This window comes from Astatotilapia calliptera, chromosome 23 (assembly GCF_964374335.1).
Source record: "Astatotilapia calliptera chromosome 23, fAstCal68.1, whole genome shotgun sequence".
Taxonomy (NCBI): domain Eukaryota; kingdom Metazoa; phylum Chordata; class Actinopteri; order Cichliformes; family Cichlidae; genus Astatotilapia; species Astatotilapia calliptera.
Genome location: NC_137443.1, coordinates 41,560,643 through 41,581,953, shown reverse-complemented (window position 1 = coordinate 41,581,953; position 21,311 = coordinate 41,560,643). Strand labels below are relative to the sequence as shown.

General features: G+C 39.9%; 1 protein-coding gene across 2 annotated transcripts in view; it reads right to left on the bottom strand.

The window, feature by feature from the left end:
- fam184aa (family with sequence similarity 184 member Aa) overlaps positions 1–21,311 on the bottom strand; it is an 84,928-nt gene that overhangs the window by 23,109 nt on the left and 40,508 nt on the right. For both annotated transcript variants that reach the window (XM_080297486.1, XM_080297485.1), the window contains exons 13-19: positions 17,464–17,585; positions 17,017–17,167; positions 5,801–5,915; positions 4,642–4,739; positions 1,700–1,853; positions 1,011–1,138; positions 701–885 (exon numbers count right to left, since the gene is read on the bottom strand). In XM_080297486.1, the coding sequence (XP_080153612.1) occupies positions 701–885; positions 1,011–1,138; positions 1,700–1,853; positions 4,642–4,739; positions 5,801–5,915; positions 17,017–17,167; positions 17,464–17,585 (953 nt within the window). The remainder of the gene's footprint in view (positions 1–700; positions 886–1,010; positions 1,139–1,699; positions 1,854–4,641; positions 4,740–5,800; positions 5,916–17,016; positions 17,168–17,463; positions 17,586–21,311) is intronic.

Genomic DNA, 21,311 nt, shown 5'->3' with positions numbered 1-21,311 from the left:
CTGGAAGGCAACACTGATTCATTTTAAGTCAATACAAACTCTGCTGGCTTAGAACAGATAGGCTGGAGTTGTGGAAGCAGGCGTGTAAAACATGAAACTCTGAGCTGAGAGGTCCTTTACCCACTTTATCTAAAGCATGATGCTGATAACACTGTGCTTGATTTAGAGCAAAACATGTTTAAAGTTCACCAGAAACTGATCAGAATACAGTATTAATATAAATAAATGCTTACACTGATAGATCTGGACATCTATAGACTTTGTTGTTTTACTGGGTATTATATAGCTATGGCTTCAATAAACAAAGTACTGGTGTTTTAACTGAAATGGTCAGACAGAGCTACACTGGAAAAAAAATTTACATATGTGAAAATGAAATAAAAATATATTTTTAGACTGTGAAAAACACGTCTAATGTAAAGTGGCTTGAAAAAACTGCACTTATGAATAAACGTGACTTTTTTCAGTAAATCCTCAGAAAAAGACTAAAAATACAGACGCAAGTTTAACATGATTTCACAAATGTGATGTCATCTTTACTTAAAAGGCAGCTGTGAAATTCTAGTTTTATGCTGTGAATGCATATTTAAAATTGGATGGTTGATGCAAAAATTTCACAAATATTATTTACTTAAATACTCTTATATAAGCAAGAGTATTTAAGGGTAATGGGAGGATAATGTCTGCTGAGCTACTGAACCTTATCTGATGGTTAGCTTCGCTGCGGACCCGCAGCACCTCTTTGCCCTTCAGCTCCAGCTCTCTGGTTAGCGTGTCGATGGTCTCGTTCAGAGAGTGAATCTCATGGTCCAGATCGGTGATACGGTTGCTACGGGAACACAGCTCCGCTTGCAGGTCTGAGATACGAATTAAGAGATCTTGTTCCTAGAGGATGCACATAAGACAGAATAGGCAGTTATTTGCTAGAAGGCTTTTAAACCTTGAGATCACTTAGGGCGAAACACTGAGAGACAAGAACAAAAACAGAACTAAACCACTGTCAGTGTCACCTGCTTTTGGCTGTGCTCCATGGCTTTTTCTAGCTCTCGTTTGGTGGCAGCGTGTTCTTTGAGGTGGATTTGCTTCAGATGCTCGATGGCTGTCGCGTGGAGGTGGTTCAGTTCTGCACGAAGAGAGGCTGCAGGAAAGAGACGCCACAGGTAATGTGAGGGATCATTTCTTATGTAGTTTATGTAGAAAAATGACAACAGTGCGAAGAAATGAAAGATATTCTCATGTTTTGTGACTCCTTTCCTACATCGTACTTTCACGACTTATTCTTTTAGTTGGTTTAATATTGGAGGCAACTACTGAGATCAATTTTATCACCTAGCACATGTTCACAGATCTCAGAAAGCTGATTTCACCATTAGTTAATTTCATCCTGGTTTCCTAAAGCGTCTTACGATTTAACCACCAAATGTTTCTTTCTTCTCCTATTCTTCTAAACAGCAATAGGCAGATAATGAAGGTGATTTTGTTGTAATCACTATGGACAAAAACATCATCACAGCAGGCCGAAACAGAACCAGAACGTCTCAGTAGGTAGAAACACAATCACCAAAGGGTGGGGAAAAAATCATTGCTGCAATTTAAAACCACGCCACAGAGCGAGCCTGGCAGTGTGGAAACAACCCCGGTCGATAACTACAAACCTAGACGTGTCAAAGCCACGTTTACTATATCTATCATCATTTACCCAGCTTTGCTTTCCCCTCGTCCTCCAATTCAAATCGCAGTGTCTGCAGCTCCTGGTCCGACTGCTGTCTGAGGATTTCTAAAGTCCTCCTGTGGGCCTCCTTCAAAGCGTGAACCTCCTCCCGCTGCTCCTGCTTTAGACGTTCCTCGAGGGCCTGGCAGACGGCACGGCGAGGGAGATTAAAGAGGATAGAGGGACGGAAAGGAAGGAGAAGAGAAAGGACGAAGATGACAAGACACAATATGTTACATGAAAAATATGGTTTTGAGAAAAGTGTAGTTTGGATGTCTGACTCAATATTTCCTTTTTATTTTTGGCTGAAAAATAAAAGTGAAATGTTGTAAAAAGAAAGCCAGAAGACAAAGAGAGAAAATGAACAGTGTAATCGAACCACAGCTCCAAGCTGGTTTTGAGTAACAGACTGGCACAGGAAAAGTGACAATATTAAGAACACACAAAGACTTTTGGAGACTGTCCCACTATGTACTGCATAAAAAAAGGAAGCTACTCAGCTTCAGGAAGCAGAACTGACAGCGAGATCCATCAACAGGCTGAAAATGACTAAAGAGTGTAAGTATAAAATCACTGAGCTTTTTGACACATCCTCTCAGTGCCACATAACGGAAAAAAAAACTACCTCAACCATAATTTATATCGTTTGGCTCATTTTAATATTACTTAACAAGAAAATTGGTGAAATTAAAGTAAATGATCCAAATAAAATGGCTCAGAAAGCCGGGAATTTCCTCAGGGGTTTGATTGTGCTATGAATCTTCTGCACTTCTTGACTCTGTGGCAGACATAAAAGGATCATTAAACAATATTAGAAAAGCTCAAAAACTTTTTTACTTGGTCTCAAGTAGTTTTGTTGACCAGCACTCGCTGAACTTCACAATGGATACTCTGCTACACGTAATCATTGCTGTGCTGTGGACTATATTGGAAATTCAAATTGCAGCACCTTCCACACTATAATTTCCTCTCTGGAAGAAATAACGTCAGACACTAGAAGCTCCCAGGACGACAAATCAAGTTGTGTACCTCTTATAAAGCACTATTTTAAGGACTTTTGCTGATCACAGACTGCTACATACATAAAAAAAAGTAGATAAGAACACAGGTGAAAAGAGAGGAACAGCAGCTGCAGATTTCTGTACTGAAAGTCACATTTTTACAGAACTATAAAAAGACACAGGATACAGCCAGAGGAGCACATGAACTAATTTGATGATTTAAAAGTAAAACGATAGGTCAACTCTTATTTTTGTCAGTCTTTTTCTTTCATTTTTTTTATAATGGTAATAGGCGTTTACTTGTGTATTACAAAGTTCACGGGAAGCGACATTGTGGATATATCAGCTACTGAAGCACAATTCTCTACTCTCCTGCCGATAGACAGCTAAAGGACACTTTAATTCTTTAATTTAAGTTTAGCAGCAAGTTTTTAGTTTGTTCTCCTCCCTAATGGAGGGAGTGTGTACTCTGTCTGTTTGTCCACAGTTTTCAAAACAGCATTTTCAGATTTTCTGTGATGGTGATACCGATAACAGCAACATATTAGGCCTTGGGGGACATGATTACATATGCTGGCTAAACATGAGCTTGACTGCTGTCCCTATGATGTTGCTATGATGTCACCATGATGACATAACGGGTTGACATCATCATGTTGTAATAAAACATCAGTGTTAATAAACCTGCCCTTTGATAGTTGCGCTCTCTGAGTGGTCTTGTTTTACGTGTTGTTTCACGCTCTTGTATTGATGGATTTAGTCAAAAACATTTCTTCAAGAAATCTCAGTCAACATTACTTCAACACAAGGTCACTGCTTACTCTGCTGTTCAAGCAGCTAAATCAACCTATAAGCAGAGCTAGCTTTGGACAGAATACCAATCATGGTTCACATGCAGTGCTAACCTTTTCATAGTTTTATTGCTGCAGTTGTCACATGTGCTTTGGATGACTTGAAGAAAATATATAAAATATATTTTCTGCTCAAATGTTGCCTTGTAGTCATTTTTAATCACATAGGTAAAAAATACTAGCTAATAGTACGGTACATCATCATCCTGTTTTTGAGTTAACTATCAAATCCATTCACCCACACCAGTCGCAGCAGATGGCTGCCCCTGCCTGAGCTTGGTTCTGCTGGGGGTTTCTTCCTGTTAAAAGGGAGTTTTTCCTTCCCACTTTTGCCTCTTCTTCAAAGGGAGTTGTTTGATTGTTGAGGTTTTCTCTGTATTATTTTCTTTATCTTACAATATAAAGTGCCTTGAAGTGACTTGTGCTGGTCTATATAAATAAGACTGAGTTAAACTGAACATTTATTGATGCCAGACTCGGCTGAGGTGACAGATCAAACCAAATTTTATAAAAAATCGTCACCCTGAAATCTCTGCAACACCAAACTCCAGCCTAGCCATACAGGATCCACCAACATACAGTGTTCTAGAGTCACGTTAATACTACAGTACAAAGCAACAGTAAATCTCTCAAATGCTGCATTCAGTAGTCAAAGGTTTGCTGCTTAAATCATATTTAAAATCACAGATTTTATTAACTTAGTTAGGCATTTTTGCTACTAGAATTACTGCAGCACATTATTGCTTCAGTCACAGCACTTGTTAGTGAACGATGGTAGCATTTAGCAGCTGTTGTTGCTGCACTAGTGAGGCTGTTGAAACTGTCCTCGTCGCACTTTTACTGTGGGTACAAACAGATGAGTTCAAAGAAGACTGCAGTGAAGTCCACAGTGGAACAAGAAAGGCTACTGTAATGTATTTAGTAAAAGCCCCCGAGAAGTTAGTTAGAACTTGCTCTACTTTTCTTTTCAGAGAGAACAAAAGGCAGGTAGTGTCGTGCAACTATGTGACAAATCCCAAGACAACCGATGCAAACCTACATGCTTGCAAATATGTGTGTGTGTGTGTGTGTGTCGTACTCTTATCTGGTGCTGCCTGGCTTCCTCCATGGTGCTGAGGGCACAGCAGTGAGCCTCCTGTAATCGATGCTCTCTCCTCTGATGTTCTCTCTGCATCTCTGCAAACACAGAGATATCAACGTGTACACTGAGATGCATCAACAGCAGACGTGTTTCCATTCTGTTTGACACGATAAGGCAATATGACAATCTGAGCCAGTCGCACAGCGGCAGGAGATGCGCCGCTGAACAGAAGGTGACAACAAAATATTTACACACTCGATGCTCGGACTATTTGTATTAAATATTTAGGTTACATTTCAGATTTTTATTTATTCTTCACAACAAAATAAAAAATCGTTTTCAGCAGTGTTACAGTGCAATGCAGCATGATTTGTCTCGACATGCTGACGATCTCATGCTAGTGAACATCCTGGGCTGTGAATTCAGTTATTTCCCTCATGGATGTTTTGAAGCAGTGATTCCCAAAAGTTTTTAAGGGAGCAGTGGCCCCCTTCATGGCTGCTTGGCTGCAATAATAACAGAAATTCAACTTGAAATTAGTAGTATGCACAGTTACATATTTATATCAATGTAGTTATATAAATATGGAATTAAAACAGGAAATAGGAGGTGGTATTACTATATTTTGACCTAAATTTACTTCCCCTGTATTAAAGTTTATGTCCCAGTTAGCCTTACCACTTTGCATATGACTAGGTAGCATTAGCAATTTATAGCCAACATCCTCCTGTGTGGTTTATTTATTTTTAAGACATTTTTCGAGGAATACATCACATTCTCATGGATTCTGATTAGAGTGAAGATTTAAGATTGGGTGGCCCCAATGGATCTTCAGGTTTTTAAGTGGGCTGCAGCACTCTTGACTTTGGGAATGGCTGATTTAGAGGCACGCAGGTTTCCCCTGATAAAACTTGTCAGACTGCAACTCGTCATCTAACAGCTCAAACTGGCTGTTATAGCTCCAACCTTCCTTCTCTTTCAAATTCCCATAATCAAAAAATAAAAAATCTCTTGTTTTAAAGTTTTTAAGTTTTTAAGTTAAAATCACATACAAATGCAAAATCGCTACTTTAAGAAAGTTATTTTAGGATGAAATGTTGAAACTCCAGCGGCAGCTTGTAGCCGCAGTCGCCACGTGGAGGAAGCGCGTGCATACCTTTGAGCTGTTGGCTCAGGAGCTCTCTCTCCTGGTTGAACTGAGACTGCAGCTGTTGGAGAGCTGACTGAGACTGAGACAGCTGCAGCTCCAGGGACTGTTTCAGCAGAGAGATCTGAGGAAAAAGGGACGTAAAGGGGGAAGTAGTAAAAATATGGTGTTTAGGTGTTTATAATGAGCAAAGGCTTATTCAAAAAAAAAAAGAAAAAAGTAACAAGACAGAACAAATTAGATTAAAAGCAAATGTTAACAGGTCAGCGTGCCCACATCCGATAGAAGCAGTAATTACAGGCTGAACTGCAGGGACAACACTGTGTCTCTCTCCAGGTGGTTCTCTATCTCCAACTGTGCGGCGACATCACATTTAATTTACAAGGAAGACATACCTCCAGGAAAGAAGCAACTCACTTAACAGAGCACACACATTTAATTAAAAAACTCTCTCTTTTGCTCCACTATATTTTTTCCAATGCATCGCTCTTAACCAGGGAGAGAGCCTAGGTTTTTCCCCCTTTTTCTAACAACCACTCCCTGGTGGTGATATTGACACACAGATGTAATAAAACCACTTCAGGGCTGCGGATGAAGATTTCTCCACTCGTGTCAATGAGCTGACAGCCCGTCACGACGACGAGTGACAGCGCGCACGGCCCAATAACAAAAGCCAACAAGCGTAAGCCCCATCAGAGCACGCCAAAGTGTTTTGTTTCGAGGAGATACTGCAGCTATCAGAGGCCTAACTGCCGGTGAGTGGCAGAACTCTCTCAGCCAGACGCCTCCGGCCCTTCACATGCCACTCTTTCTCTGAGCCGCTGCAGTTAAATCCCCCGCAGGGTTTAGTGCTGAAGAAGTACCACATTAGCAAGTGTAAGGTAAGATGGATTTAAAAATGAGAGGATGAGGAGCAGGGCTGGGATGAAGTTTCTGAGGTTCTACATCGGATAAAAAAAGATGGCCTGCACAGTTTATCCTCTCTGTCTACTCCAACTAATCATTTTTACATTTACAGCAAAATAATGGGATGTGTGAGATTAGCAATGTGGAAATACCTTAAGCGACCTTGTTTGCAAAAACATGCACCCAGCCCTCTGTGACTTAATTAAACACAATCCCAAGCGCACAAGTTTTGGCTCGCACAAACTGGAGCCTCGGGCTCGGACCTGGTAATGAAAATATCTTAATGAAAAAGAAGTCATTATAGATAACGACGGCACATCCGCCCAGGCGCACAATACCGCACGGGACCTGCGCTCACTTAAGGGCTTTCAGGAATGTCTTTTTCTACTTTAACAGCACATGTAGCTGCCACGTCCATCAAACATGAGAGGCTAAGGCAGCAAAGGCATAAATGGCTTCACTGAAACAGGTTAATCAAAAATTCAGGACATCAGGGGTGATTTTTAACTACATCTGCTAGTGTGTCTGCACAAAACAGTCAAAAGGGAAATCATTCAATTTTTTCATCCTGTTGAGTCTTGGCAATTCTTTAAAGTTAGTGAGTAAAATTATTCAGCGCCAAATGTCAGTAGATTGCAGATTTTGCAGGCAACTGGGGTCTGTTTTTGTACCCTCACAATTCAAGCGCATAATCCTAGTTACTGTGGCTGCTGTAGGATAGCCACTGTAGCTTTTTTATGTTGTCACAATATATCATATTTGCTTCTTTTTATATCTTGCTTGTTCATTAACTAACTTGTAAAGACTTTGGATACTTTGTTGTTTTTAACTTTAGAATAGAAATAACACTGACACTGGCAATGAAACATGCCAAGAGAGATCAAAAACATTCAATTGAGACTGAATGCTATAAGAGATGCAGCCGGCCGGCATGTCTTTGCTCCTGTGGAAGGCTGTCAGTCCACTGTTTACCTCAGCTGTCAAAGCCGGGTGAGAAGCATCTATCTTTATTTACTCTGGAAGAGGCTATAAAACTTTGTGAAAGGAGTCCAATATGGAGTCAAAAAAGCTCAGTTGTGAATAATGACAGCAATACTGAGGTCCTTTTTGCCACTGTTAGCTGTTAGCCTCTGTTAGCAACTGTTGAAACTGTCTTTGTAATGGTTGCAACTTTTAAGGACTCAGGAACGTCATGACTGAACGCTGATACGATGTGAGAATGTAATCAAACTCTTTATCAGAGGGAAAGTGTGATTTTTAGGACACTTGAGCCAAACATTACATTTATAACGTTAGCCCAGGGGCGGGAAATTCCAGGCCCCGAGGGCCGGTGTCCTGCAGGTTTTAGATCTCACCTTGGGTCAACACACCTGAATCACATGATTAGTTCGTTACCAGGCCTCTGGAGAACTTCAGGACATGTTGAGGAGCTAATTTAGCCATTTAAATCAGCTGTGTTGGTTCAAGGACACATCTAAAACCTGCAGGGACACCGGCCCTCGAGGCCTGGAGTTGCCCACCCCTGCGTTAGCTTGTAACTAGCTGTTGTTGTTTAGCCATAACAGTTGTCAGCTGTCTGGAGATGGGCCAGTTGCTTGTCTAATCTGCAGACAATAAGTGATTGTGGCAGACTGGTATGGAAAGAACAAATGCATTAACCATGTTTTATTAGTCTGTTTACTCTGATGTAGCAGAAGAAAAGTAAATGCTTAAAATTAATGGCTGTACCTTTAAATCACAATTGATTTTCTGAAAAAATGGGAAACATTTTGATTGGATTTGGTATGCATCTTCATTTCCAGTTAATAAACAAAACTACCCTATCAATCACAGGGGTTTTCCTGGAAAAACAAACCCTTACTTTTAGACTAATTGTGCTGACAGTTGTAGCTGCCCCTCAAGACCCTCTCCTAGCCAGGAAAGGCCCTGCATCTACTTAAATTTTGATCTGTATTGAAATTTATTAAAATAATAAATTCAGCAATATGGCAGTTGTCCCACCATTAAATCCATCACACAGCAACCAAGAACAGAGTCCCACCATGCTCACTGCTCTGCTGTTCTGAGCAAACTGAGCATCTGGCAGGCTGGAGGGTCGGCGTATGAAGTATTAACACTGATCAAAAGAAATGCAGTAGTTGCTACTGGAATTACTTTTTGACTGAAAGAGAAATTGTACACACCATGAGGGTGGAATGTTGATGCAATTATGGGATTGGTGTTGTCTGAATGCACAATAACTTGAATTTGTAAGGATGATACAGAAGAGGTGCAGAGACACAGAGAAGCACTGACAGCCTTAAAACCACACCAGGAAAGTAACAATCTAATATAATATCCCCTTCTCTGATAAATAAAGCGGAGAATTTATTATTCTTAGCGTTATTAATGGGTAATCGACCAATATACATCCATCATATTTCCGTTATCACTCTGACAGATGCTAGTTGTAATCATGGCTTATGTGTGAACAGTTTGAGATTTGTCCTTAAAATGCAACGTGATGTGTTATATCTGAGGGGACTGCGAGTTTCTCTTTGCATTGTGACTGATGAGTCTCTGAGCCCCCGGTAGGGCTGGTGTTTCTGCAGAGCTGTAAGTAGGTCAATACCGTGCAGATCACTGTAATAATACTTTCGTGCTTTTGTCTTCATAGTGGCCCAGCTTGCATGTCTGCTGTTTTTTCTAGTTAATCTTTGTGCAAGACTATGATTGAAAGTATTACGGGGATAAGCTAAAACATTCCTAACTGGGCTTTCAAATTAAATTTAAATATTTTGGGTTGAAAAGGATCTTTTAAGCATGAATTAAACTACTTGGGAATGTTTTTTTCAGGTGATGTTCATGTAGCCTTTGAAAGCATGGTCTTGGATTTTGAAAATTATGCTTATCTGCACTTCACTTTAATGCTGTACTGGTGCCCCCGGCCATATCAAACTCAGAGCAATTCAATTCCAGAAGTTCTCTGGGTGAAATCCTCTACCTCTGGTTGGTGGCCAATACCATCTACCAGAGGTCCGAGGAGAATGGCCAAACTGCTTTAAACTGACAGGGAGGCAACCACTTATAGTAAATAATCACTTGTAACAAGTGAGTCTGCAGAAGAGCATCTCTACATGCAAATGTTAAAGCAGAAGACCACACTGGATGCCGCTCCTGCCAGCTAATAACAGGAAACTGAGGTTATAATTCTCCAGAATTGGACAACAGAAGATTAGAAAACACTGCCTGCTTTGATAAATCTTGACTCCTGCTGCAACATTTAGATGGTAGGGTGTGAAACCGGTGTGTACAACATGAAAGCAGGGATCCATCCTGCCTTGTATCAATGATTTATGACGCTCGTGGTGCAATGGAGTAGAGAATATTTTCTTTACAGACTGTGGACTCGTCAGTACCAGGTAGGCATCATTTAATTGCCACAGCCTACGTGCGTATTTACCCAAAGCTCAAATCATCTCAAACTGTTTTTTTGGACATTCAGTTCACTGAACCCAAATGGGCTCCACAATCACCAGATCCCAATCTAATAGAGCACCTTTGTGATGAGGAACTCTGTGATGCTGTCGTGTGAATATGGACAAAAATCTCTGAAGAATTTATCCAGCACTTTGTTGAAATTATGCCGCGAGGAATGAATGCAGATCTGAAATCAAAAGAGGTACTAGCAAAGCACATTTAAAGAGATTCCGGTAAGTGTATATACACTTAATAATATCCGTGGATTACAGTATTACATATACACACATTAGCCATCTTTTCTGTTGCTCCTAAACCAACCCCCCCCCCCCCCCCCACCCACCCACCCACACACACACACAGCCCTGTGAGGGCAAAAAAAGACGCACATGCAGAGGCTCACATATAGTACACATACAGTGTAAGCTCCTTAGATATCTGATCTGTGATATTGTTTGAAGTTTATTTTTAGCCACTCGGCACTATAACTTTAAAATGCTCCTTTTTATACTGTGACCCACATTTACATGATTCCTAATCTGGCATCTATAATCTGCAGATGCTGCAGATAAGAAATGATGCTCCCTAAAGAGCCCACTATGAAATTCCATCTTAATTATTACAGCCACATCAATGAGGACTGCTTCCTTTCATCTTAAAATGATACCATATCTATAGCTGAAACAAATAGGTAGCAATCATTTATTTGGATATTTGGTGATTCTTTTGAAAACTGCCACCTTAGCTTGCACATTTTTTTCAATTAAGCAAATAAATATTTACATTTTAGTCTGCAGAACAAACGATTTCTGGAGTAATTAAGAAACTCCAACACAGTAGCTATATCAAAGGTCAAAGGTCCATCGCAGAGCCGCCGACCACAAACAGATGTCTCAAAACCAAAGGACAAGTTTTCTTTGGTAAACGAAAATATTTTATGAAGAAGAACAAAACTTTGTGTGAAACAGAATCTCTTGTATCTTGTGTTGGAGTTAAAGTCAGATCACTCTTTAACTTTGTCTCGTTTTGCCATGAGCTGCTTTTGTCACGGTTTTGGTTGGGGGCGTCTGAAAAGTTGCCAAGCTGGCACTGGTGACTCCAGCTTGTCAGAAAATGTTTATCTGGAGCCACCAGCGTCTTGGCAAACTCAGGACGAGCCTCTTTGAGGTTTCAGTTGTGACTCAGCTCTGAATTACCCAGAGGCAGTATGCTCTGCAGGAACGGCTACATGAGTCTAAGCAGACGAGCGTCTGAGCTCCCAAACCAGCGTCAAACGGCTCGCTCTGTTCCTACAGTGCTTTCATTCTGACCCTAGCAGCTAACTTCAGTCCTCATAAGATAAAATCTCCTGAACTGTAGCTACTGGAACATCTGAAGGAGCATTAATTTCAAAGGCTTTCTTTAAAGAACCTATTTAAAGGCTGCAAATACATAGCATGCATACAGGGAGTGCAGAATTATTAGGCAAATGAGTATTTTGTCCACATCATCCTCTTCATGCATGTTGTCGTACTCCAAGCTGTATAGGCTCGAAAGCCTACTACCAATTAAGCATATTAGGTGATGTGCATCTCTGTAATGAGAAGGGGTGTGGTCTAATGACATCAACACCCTATATCAGGTGTGCATAATTATTAGGCAACGTCCTTTCCTTTGGCAAAATGGGTCAAAAGAAGGACTTGACAGGCTCAGAAAAGTCAAAAATAGTGAGATATCTTGCAGAGGGATGCAGCAGTCTCAAAATTGCAAAGCTTCTGAAGCGTGATCATCGAACAATCAAGCGTTTCATTCAAAATAGTCAACAGGGTCGCAAGAAGCATGTGGAAAAACCAAGGCGCAAAATAACTGCCCATGAACTGAGAAAAGTCAAGCGTGCAGCTGCCAAGATGCCACTTGCCACCAGTTTGGCCATATTTCAGAGCTGCAACATCACTGGAGTGCCCAAAAGCACAAGGTGTGCAATACTCAGAGACATGGCCAAGGTAAGAAAGGCTGAAAGACGACCACCACTGAACAAGACACACAAGCTGAAACGTCAAGACTGGGCCAAGAAATATCTCAAGACTGGTTTTTCTAAGGTTTTATGGACTGATGAAATGAGAGTGAGTCTTGATGGGCCAAATGGATGGGCCCGTGGCTGGATTGGTAAAGGGCAGAGAGCTCCAGTCCGACTCAGACGCCAGCAAGGTGGAGGTGGAGTATTGGTTTGGGCTGGTATCATCAAAGATGAGCTTGTGGGGCCTTTTCGGGTTGAGGATGGAGTCAAGCTCAACTCCCAGTCCCACTGCCAGTTTCTGGAAGACACCTTCTTCAAGCAGTGGTACAGGAAGAAGTCTGCATCCTTCAAGAAAAACATGATTTTCATGCAGGACAATGCTCCATCACACGCGTCCAAGTACTCCACAGCGTGGCTGGCAAGAAAGAGTATAAAAGAAGAAAAACTAATGACATGGCCTCCTTGTTCACCTGATCTGAACCCCATTGAGAACCTGTGGTCCATCATCAAATGTGAGATTTACAAGGAGGGAAAACAGTACACCTCTCTGAACAGTGTCTGGGAGGCTGTGGTTGCTGCTGCACGCAATGTTGATGGTGAACAGATCAAAACACTGACAGAATCCATGGATGGCAGGCTTTTGAGTGTCCTTGCAAAGAAAGGTGGCTATATTGGTCGCTGATTTGTTTGTTTTGTTTTTGAATGTCAGAAATGTATATTTGTGAATGTGGAGATGTTATATTGGTTTCACTGGTAAAAATAAATAATTGAAATGGGTATATATTTGTTTTTTGTTAAGTTGCCTAATAATTATGCACAGTAATAGTCACCTGCACACACAGATATCCCCCTAAAATAGCTAAAACTAACAACAAACTAAAAACTACTTCCAAAAACATTCAGCTTTAATATTAATGAGTTTTTTGGGTTCATTGAGAACATGGTTGTTGTTCAATAATAAAATTATTCCTCAAAAATACAACTTGCCTAATAATTCTGCACTCCCTGTATGTATTCAAGCATCACTATGGCTTAGAGACAACCTGGTTTAAAAAAAAGAGGCTGTTCCTTTTCTTCTACCTCACTATGACGGGACAAAATTAACACTGTTACAGCCTTTGTTGTTTTCATACCAATTTACTGTTGCTGTGGGAGTTATATGAGTTGTGAAGCAGGTGAAGAAGCTATTTACAGCGTTGCTGTTAATCACATTCACACAGTTATTGAAAGACAGGAATGCCTGTGAGACTTGATTTGGATTTTCTTTTTTTGCTTCAGGCTGTCCTTAAGTCAGGGGTCTGCAACCTTTAACACCAAAGAGCCATTTGGACCCGGTTTCCACGCAAAAGAAAACACTGAGAGCCGCAAATACTTTGTGACATCTAAAATGAAGATAACACTGTATATATTGTTTTTTATCTTTATGCTTTGTGTGAACAACTAAGGTGTGTTGCTTATGAAATCCATGAAGTGCTGCAGAGAAAATTACATTTTTATTTATGTAATTAACACATTTTGAACTCTTAAAGAAATATAACAAAAGGAAAGACACCCAGCTGAACTAAAATGATCCAGCAAACAAAAACTGTTGTGAGCCACCCTTATATCTCCTTTGTGCTTTTGGAGCCTTGAGCTGACTTTTAAAAAATAATTGGAAAAAAAGCTCTATGCTGCTGAAAGATGAAAAATAGATATTTGCAAAATTCTGCCTAAATATGTATTTTACCTGGTTAATGTGTGTGGCGGGGCGTGGTCTGCAGCGCCGCTGCAGGGGAGGTGGACGCACCTGAGCGGCACCCGCGATCACGCCTCGCCGCCTTAAAGTCTGTGCTCTCTCTGCTGTTGTGTTGTCGGGCTGTGAACTGAAAAGGTACAGCCGGCTGTGTGCGTACAGCAACCGTGTGTGAAAAGTGGTCAATAAAGAGATGCTAAAAAGCCTGTTCATGGAAACATCGTCGGGTCTGCCGTGATAAGTTTACAATGGGACTTCTGCTCCTGAACCTCTGCGCACAGCGTCTGCAGATCGGGGCTGTAAGAAGTCACTTTCATCTTTACGCAGGACTGTAAGCTGTCATCTGTGAGGCGTGAGCGGTGTTTGTTTTAACATAGTTCATGGTGGAGCTGCTGACATAATGTGGATCCGAAGATCCATAACTGGCCTACCTGGGGCTGAAAGTCTCGATAAATGCACGGCGTTTCGGCGGGTACACCGGCTTCCGCGAGTTTGAAGCTTATTTTGAGCGATGAAAAAAATAATAGAATATAATTTTATTTTTTTATTTCAATATCACAATAATCTTCCAATTTAGAAGTACAGGTTTAAAAAAGAACATAAATAAAATACACTTCAGCTAAATACTTCTAATTTATTTTCCCAAACCATGCGGAGCCGCACTCTAAGGACTAAATAGCCACAAGCAATTATCAAATAAATCATTGAATTACATCAAGTTTTACTCTGGAATAGACCAAGAAACCTGAAGTAAATGATAAATAATTTCAACTGCTTGTCAAAGAACAAAAAATGCATAAAAAATGAACAACTGCATTCCCGGATACTAACAGAGTTCACCTGCATGTGATATCAATGCTTTATAACATACTGCAAACAGTGATGACTGCAGCATCACCAGCATGTGCTCCCGACCTCATGTTGTAGCTTTTGGTTGTTTACAGAAAACTCAGAAAGCTACTGTTTGTGGGTCTGACTATAAAGGCAAAGTCAAACATACTAACAACGTTGGTTAGTAACTACTATAAGACGAGAGCCAATCGTTTACATGGAAGAAGAAGTTGGTCAAATCAGCCTCTCGCCGTCTCTCAGACTGACATGACCTTTTCTTTTCTCTTGGTTCAGGCTGCCATTGTGTTTTTGTTATCATCAGCTGACATAGTAAACGAGTTACTGGGGTCGGTTTGTAAGGCAGCTCTAAGAAAAGAATAAGAGTTTAAGAGTTGCTACGTCAACAGCAAGTCATATTTACTATAGAGCTATTTATCCATCTGGATTGTTTTGGTGTGACGTTCCCAGTTTTTGAGCCATCAGCCATATAAAGGTCTACTTTTGCTTGTATATGATGAAACTAAATGGTACTTACCCTGTGGTTCTCAAAACACTAAAAATACATAAAAAAAAAAAAAGCAGTTTTAAAAATATCTGTAAAAATCATGTCCTTCTCACCACAAGAAGGAAAAAAAGGATCCAGCAACGTCAGATCTCTTTCTGCTGCCTGCCAATTAAAAGAAGTGCGCGACTAGCTAACATGAAAGCTCAGCTGACGGGGGGTCTCTACAATGTTAAAATCTTGCCCTGCTGTCAATTATGTGAGCGTCTCATCATCAGCGGATGAATACTTCCTCCTGACACAGTCGGTGGGTATGGTTTGATAGACAGAAAAATGAAACTGATCAATGTCTGGGGAGAAATGTCTACATGTCTACAGCTGACATCACTGAAATGTTGAACAGCAGGGGTATTCAATTAAAAAGTAAGGAGGTCCGGTTAGAGAAAACAAAGATCCAGAATATCAAAGTTCCATATATGTCATAGTTTAATGCAATACATTTACACTTAGCCTTACAGTTAAATCAATGTCTGTGAAATAAAATAAATACAGTCAATTAATCAACATTTTAACTGTGTTTTAACAGTGTTTATTAAAATGTTCACAACGACCTGGAGGGCACTCTAATAATAAAATAGATATGATAAACAGACAAATGTCTCGTAATTATTTTATGGTTCAGGCTTTCTGGAGTTAAAGCCCTTAAACCTTGTATGTGGTAACCAGAGATGGGCAGTAACGCGTTACTTGTAACGCGTTACTGTAATCTGATTACTTTTTTCAAGTAACGAGTAAAGTAAGGGATTACTATTGCAAAAACAGTAATTAGATTACCGTTACTTTCCCGTAGGAACGCTGAGTTACTGCGTTACTAAAACCGTGATTTTTTGCGAGAATGTCTCATGACAGTGACGTAAGCAAGTGCAACGTTCGTGACAACAGCTGTGTGCAGATCAACAATGGATCATATATCGAGTGCGGGAGAGAGTATGAGCGTGCAGCGTTTAAAGCGTGGAAGTACTGACCTTACTGTGAGTTTGATTCCATAAAAAGTGACAAAAACATTAGCGTCCGCTGTGCGTGGGAAGAAAACTTCTTTTTACAGCGAAAAAAAACCCCTAAACAAGCACCGAGTGCGCTACCACGTAATGGGAAACTCACAGAGAAACTCGCGGATTCTTCAACTGACCGCGGCACACCTGCACCAGGGTAAACCTACGCCTACCCTACTCCTGCTTTACAGGTGAAAATAGAGCAACAGGACCGCTGAGTCTTTGATGTTATTTATTTTCTGCTGTGTTTTACTTGCATCTATTTGAAAGACTGAGTGTAAACACAAAAAATATTTTATTTTATGTGCTGGAATGTGCAGAAAATAGGTTTAAATGTTAAACTAATTTCTTCCAGTCAGAGAATGTTGCATATAATTAAATTTTTGCTTGATGCATAAAGTTAAAAGATTAAAACTAACAAAACAAGTTTAAAAAAAAAAGAGACTTTTCCATTTGATTACATTTTGTATGATGGATTATGCAGAAAAAGTAAAATTAGGCTGAAAGATCTATCGCTTTATCACCTCATCATGTTTTTAAAAAGTAACTAAGTAACTAAGTAACTAAGTAATTAATTACTTTTGAAAATAAGTAACCAGCAAAGTAACGGGATTACTTTTTTGCGGAAGTAATCAGTTTTTAGTTACTGATTACTTTTTTCAAGTAACTTGACCAACACTGGTGGTAACCTTACAAAACCAAAACAGGCCGGACCCTCACGTGTCAGTGTCCGCATGTGTGCGTTACCTGCTCCAGCAGGTCTTCGACCTTCCTCTGCCAGCCCTCCCTCGCTGCCATCATCTCCAGCTCTTTTTGCTGGGAGAGCTGAGTCATGGCCGCCTGTTTGTCTGCTTCATACTCCTCGGTCAACTCCTCCTTTAGCAAACGCACTTCTTCCCTACAGAAAGACACAAAGTTTGACTAAATTAATTACATTGTACATTCAGTGTGCGTGTGTGTTCACGCTGCTCGGTTTTGTCCTGCTAAAAGACATCTGTAAATATTGCATGCGTTTATAAACTTGCTTCCGACTGTGTTCATTTCCTATTCGTTCTCATCAATATACATGAGTGTTTTGGGGAGACGCCGACTTGTTGGGATAATAAGTGTGATTGTGAAGAGGGCTGTGAGATGACAGAGACGAATGAGAAAAGACATCAGGGGAGATGGGCTTCCTGTTTTTCTCTCTTTTACCGCAGTGCATCTCTCCATTTCCGATCCAAGTCATCTGCCATCTTGTCCATCTTCTGCTTCTCCTCTGTTCTGATGGACATCACTCTGGCCTCATGCTGCTGCTTCTGGGTTTCAATCTCTTCCTGCAAATACAAAGCGGTGCACAAATTTGAACTCCAACAGAAATCACACACTATCAGTATTCCTGATATTTTCTTTTGCTATCTTAGTCTGAAATCAGCAATTGAGTTGGTAAGAAACATCTGCACTGTTTATGAGTTGCACATTTGAGGAGACATCATGTTTTATTGTATCACCGCCACAGATAATACATATTAAACCCATAGCAGGCTGAGCTCAGACTTCATTTTGGGGAAATCAAATGAACACCCCCCCAAAAAAGCGTTTACCAAATAAATTATATATGTAAGCATCTCAAGATTATAAAATTTAACTCATTCTCAACATAAACAGATCTGATATTTAGATTTTCAATTTATGGTAATTTTATCTCAGGGCCCCGTTTAATGATTTTGTTTTTTACAGCTAAACAAAAACTGCTGCTGCTAACAGCGTGAAGTGCCACCTTCAGTCTTGGAATATGTGACCTCTTCCACTAATAACTGCATCCCAGTCCCAGTCCCTAACCCCAGTGTGCAAGACGACTCAGTTTCACAGCTTGTGTTTGAGTTCTTTGCAGGTCGGCAAATAAACAAAAACAAAACAAAAAAATTGCAATATTGTATCAATACAGGAAAACAACAAATATATATTTTTTAAATAAATTAAAGAACTCTGAGATTACTGCGAACAAGAGTGCTCATCTCCTCATGCATCCATCCTGAGATAATGGTAGCCGAGAAAACTTGATGATAAACTGATCAACTGGACACACTGACCAGTAGCTTGGCAAAGCTGCCTCCTAATTCAGAGCACAAATGAGCTGAATGAGCCTTTGTCAATAAGCACAACTTGAAGGGACTGTATTCTGGTTATATTCCTATAGGACAGGAAGACTGATGAGCACAAATGTAATAATTGAATGTGAATTTGTAATTATAATTGTCAACCTGACCCCATTCAATCATAGTGTGACATCAGACTGACTGTCTTGTGGCAGATTCTAGTAACAGTATTGGTTCGTTTGACATAATTTTAGGCCCCAATCAATAAATATGTAAAAAAAAGACTTTCAGAGTAAAATCTATAATAAAGCAGGCAGGTAATATCTAAAATAACCTTGGTGTTTTTAAAGTGCTGATGCCCTAATAGTGTAAGTTTAAAGCCGCATAAAGTAAAAAAGTGCATTTTCTTTTTTCTCCAAGTCTGCATCTCTGACCAGATGCCATATTTCAATAGCTGAAGCTGGATGACTCATACTGTAATGCCCACTTCCACATGCATTTATAATGCCATGGCTACAGGGCATTTATAATGTGCTGGTTTCAAGGCAGAAACAAACTTCACCGGGTCAGCTGTTTCCAGCTGCTGAAGAGGCTGCAGGCTGTAAGTGCTGATGAGCTCATTAGAAGAGCTAAAAGCTCTCTTGTTTAGCTGCAAGGGGAAGCACATGAGTGGTTAAATCCACTGTGAGGACAATTTACATTTCTGGGAATCTAAATAAGATTTTAAAAAAAATCTGTGCTTTTAGATTTCTCACAAGTGGAGATGATTTTTGGAGGAGCAATGCAGGAAGAAACATATGACCAGTTGGATTTGAGTGTTTGTGACTCTTACTAGCTACTGTTCATTATTTAAAAGCCTTTTTTAGGAACAGTTCACAGGTTATCTGGGGACTAGATATTTATAGTAATAAAGATATATGCTTCAGTAAGCCACAGTGGGCTGGATTTCTCTCAAAAAGCGACCGATGGGCTCAACGGCAAATTAAGAAAAGAACAAAAAAAAAAACCCACAGACATGACTCATGTTTCACTTGTTACTTTATCCTAAACAGTCTGTATTTGTTTCATTATACTTTCACTTGAATAATTATAATTCTGAATCATTCATTTCTGATAAATCAGAGACTATAGTAAAGGCTTACCCACCTACATTAAAGCTAACTGTGAGTAACCATCGCCTTGTTCAGTTTCCGTCATATTTTAGCTGCTTATAGACAAAATGACTGGATTTGCATCAGAGGTTAGTGAGGGTGGTGCAGTTCACTCCAGCATGTGGGGCCCTTCAAAGTGTCGCAAGATAAATCTTGCACTACAAATGTACATCTATATTTATATGTTGTTAAGAATAAAAATAAATTTAAATGAGTCTATATAACAAGAAAATGTAAAGCTGAGGTTAAAACTATTAGCCCCCTTATGAATTTCTTTTTTTAACAGAGCATTTATAAACATTTCTGCACACAATAGAAGAATTTTTTCAGAAAAAAATCAAAATGACAAAGCTTAATATTAAAAGCGGACCTTTTTAAGTGAGCCATAGCACAAACTACTGTTCTACTTGAACTCTGTGATGCTTAAACCTCATAAAATCAAATAAAAAAAGACTCTGGAAAGAAAAATAGCCTTCAAGCCAGACTGAAGTATGCTAAAGATGACCAGGAGACTATTCATACTGGAAGCATGTCCTTTGGTCAGATGAGATTAAACTAGAACTGGGAATCTCATCAAGGTGGAAGGAACAATGAAAAACGAAGGATGTGTGAAGATTCTGAAAGTCGGGAGCAAAGCTGGGTCTGTGCCGTCGCTTTGTCTTCAACACGACAAAGACCGAAGTGAATGTTACTGACTGTCCTGCACAAACCCCTGACTTAACTGCCACTGACCACCTAATCTGGAGGAGTTTGAGAGATTCACTAAAGAAAAATGGGCTAAGACTGATCAGGAGGCATGTGTGAGACTTGCTGAAAACAAACGTTCAGATTCTTTGTGCAAAGTGTAATAGTGTAAGCATCCAAAATAAAACCAGCATGTTTGCAATCGCTGTGTGAAATACTGGAAAAAAAACATGAAATTAGTTTGTTTTTGTGGAACTTCTAACAACACATCGAAAGCACGAAACATGCTCAAGTACTCATGACTTAACAACAGGCTGCTTGTCTGAGGAACACATGATGTAATCTCTACAATGACATCATAGTTTATAACATTTTTTTTTTAATTTTGTGAACTTTCTGTATTTAAGGTAGAAATAAAACATGAGTATAAATGAAACCATCTCTCGTTCTACTTTTCCTAACCTAGTAATCTACTTAAAGGTTCATTCTGTGCTAAACAATAGCTGGTCTAAATTTACTGTGAGGCCGGCCTCTGCTGGTGTTGAGCTTGTGTCTATGCTAATGAGCTCAGTGTGAACACAGGATACAATCCTGTGTCAAGCTTGGCTTTTTTACTGCCCCAGTCCTGCTCTTTAAATAGCCCTTTAAATAAGAAGCCTGGTGGGAATTCAAAGAGCACCATTCTGCAGTTTCATTTAATTATCGCTCTTCTTATAGCCTCTCTGCACTGTGCTTCTTATTAACTCTTCTTTCTGCCTTTATTAACAGTTGTTTTAATTCCTGTTACTGAAGCTAAGACATTTCCACACTTTTTCTGTCCCTTTCTGCATTTTTGTTCTACTTTAAACCTTTTTATTGTACAGTCCTATGATGATTCAGCCTCCCCAAATTCTCATTTGATGACTTATTATCATGAATAAGTTCCTTTAAATACAAATATCATCCCTATTATTAATAACAGTATTAATAGCTATAATTTTAATGAAAGGATCGAGTCGCTCCCTCCTCCTCCTCCCCTGCCAGTAAGCCACGCTCTCTATCACAAACGCTCTTCCTGCGTCTCACACCAGCAGGGCTCTTTTCAAACATAGGCCCACTCTGCTCATAATGGCCTCATCATCATTATCTC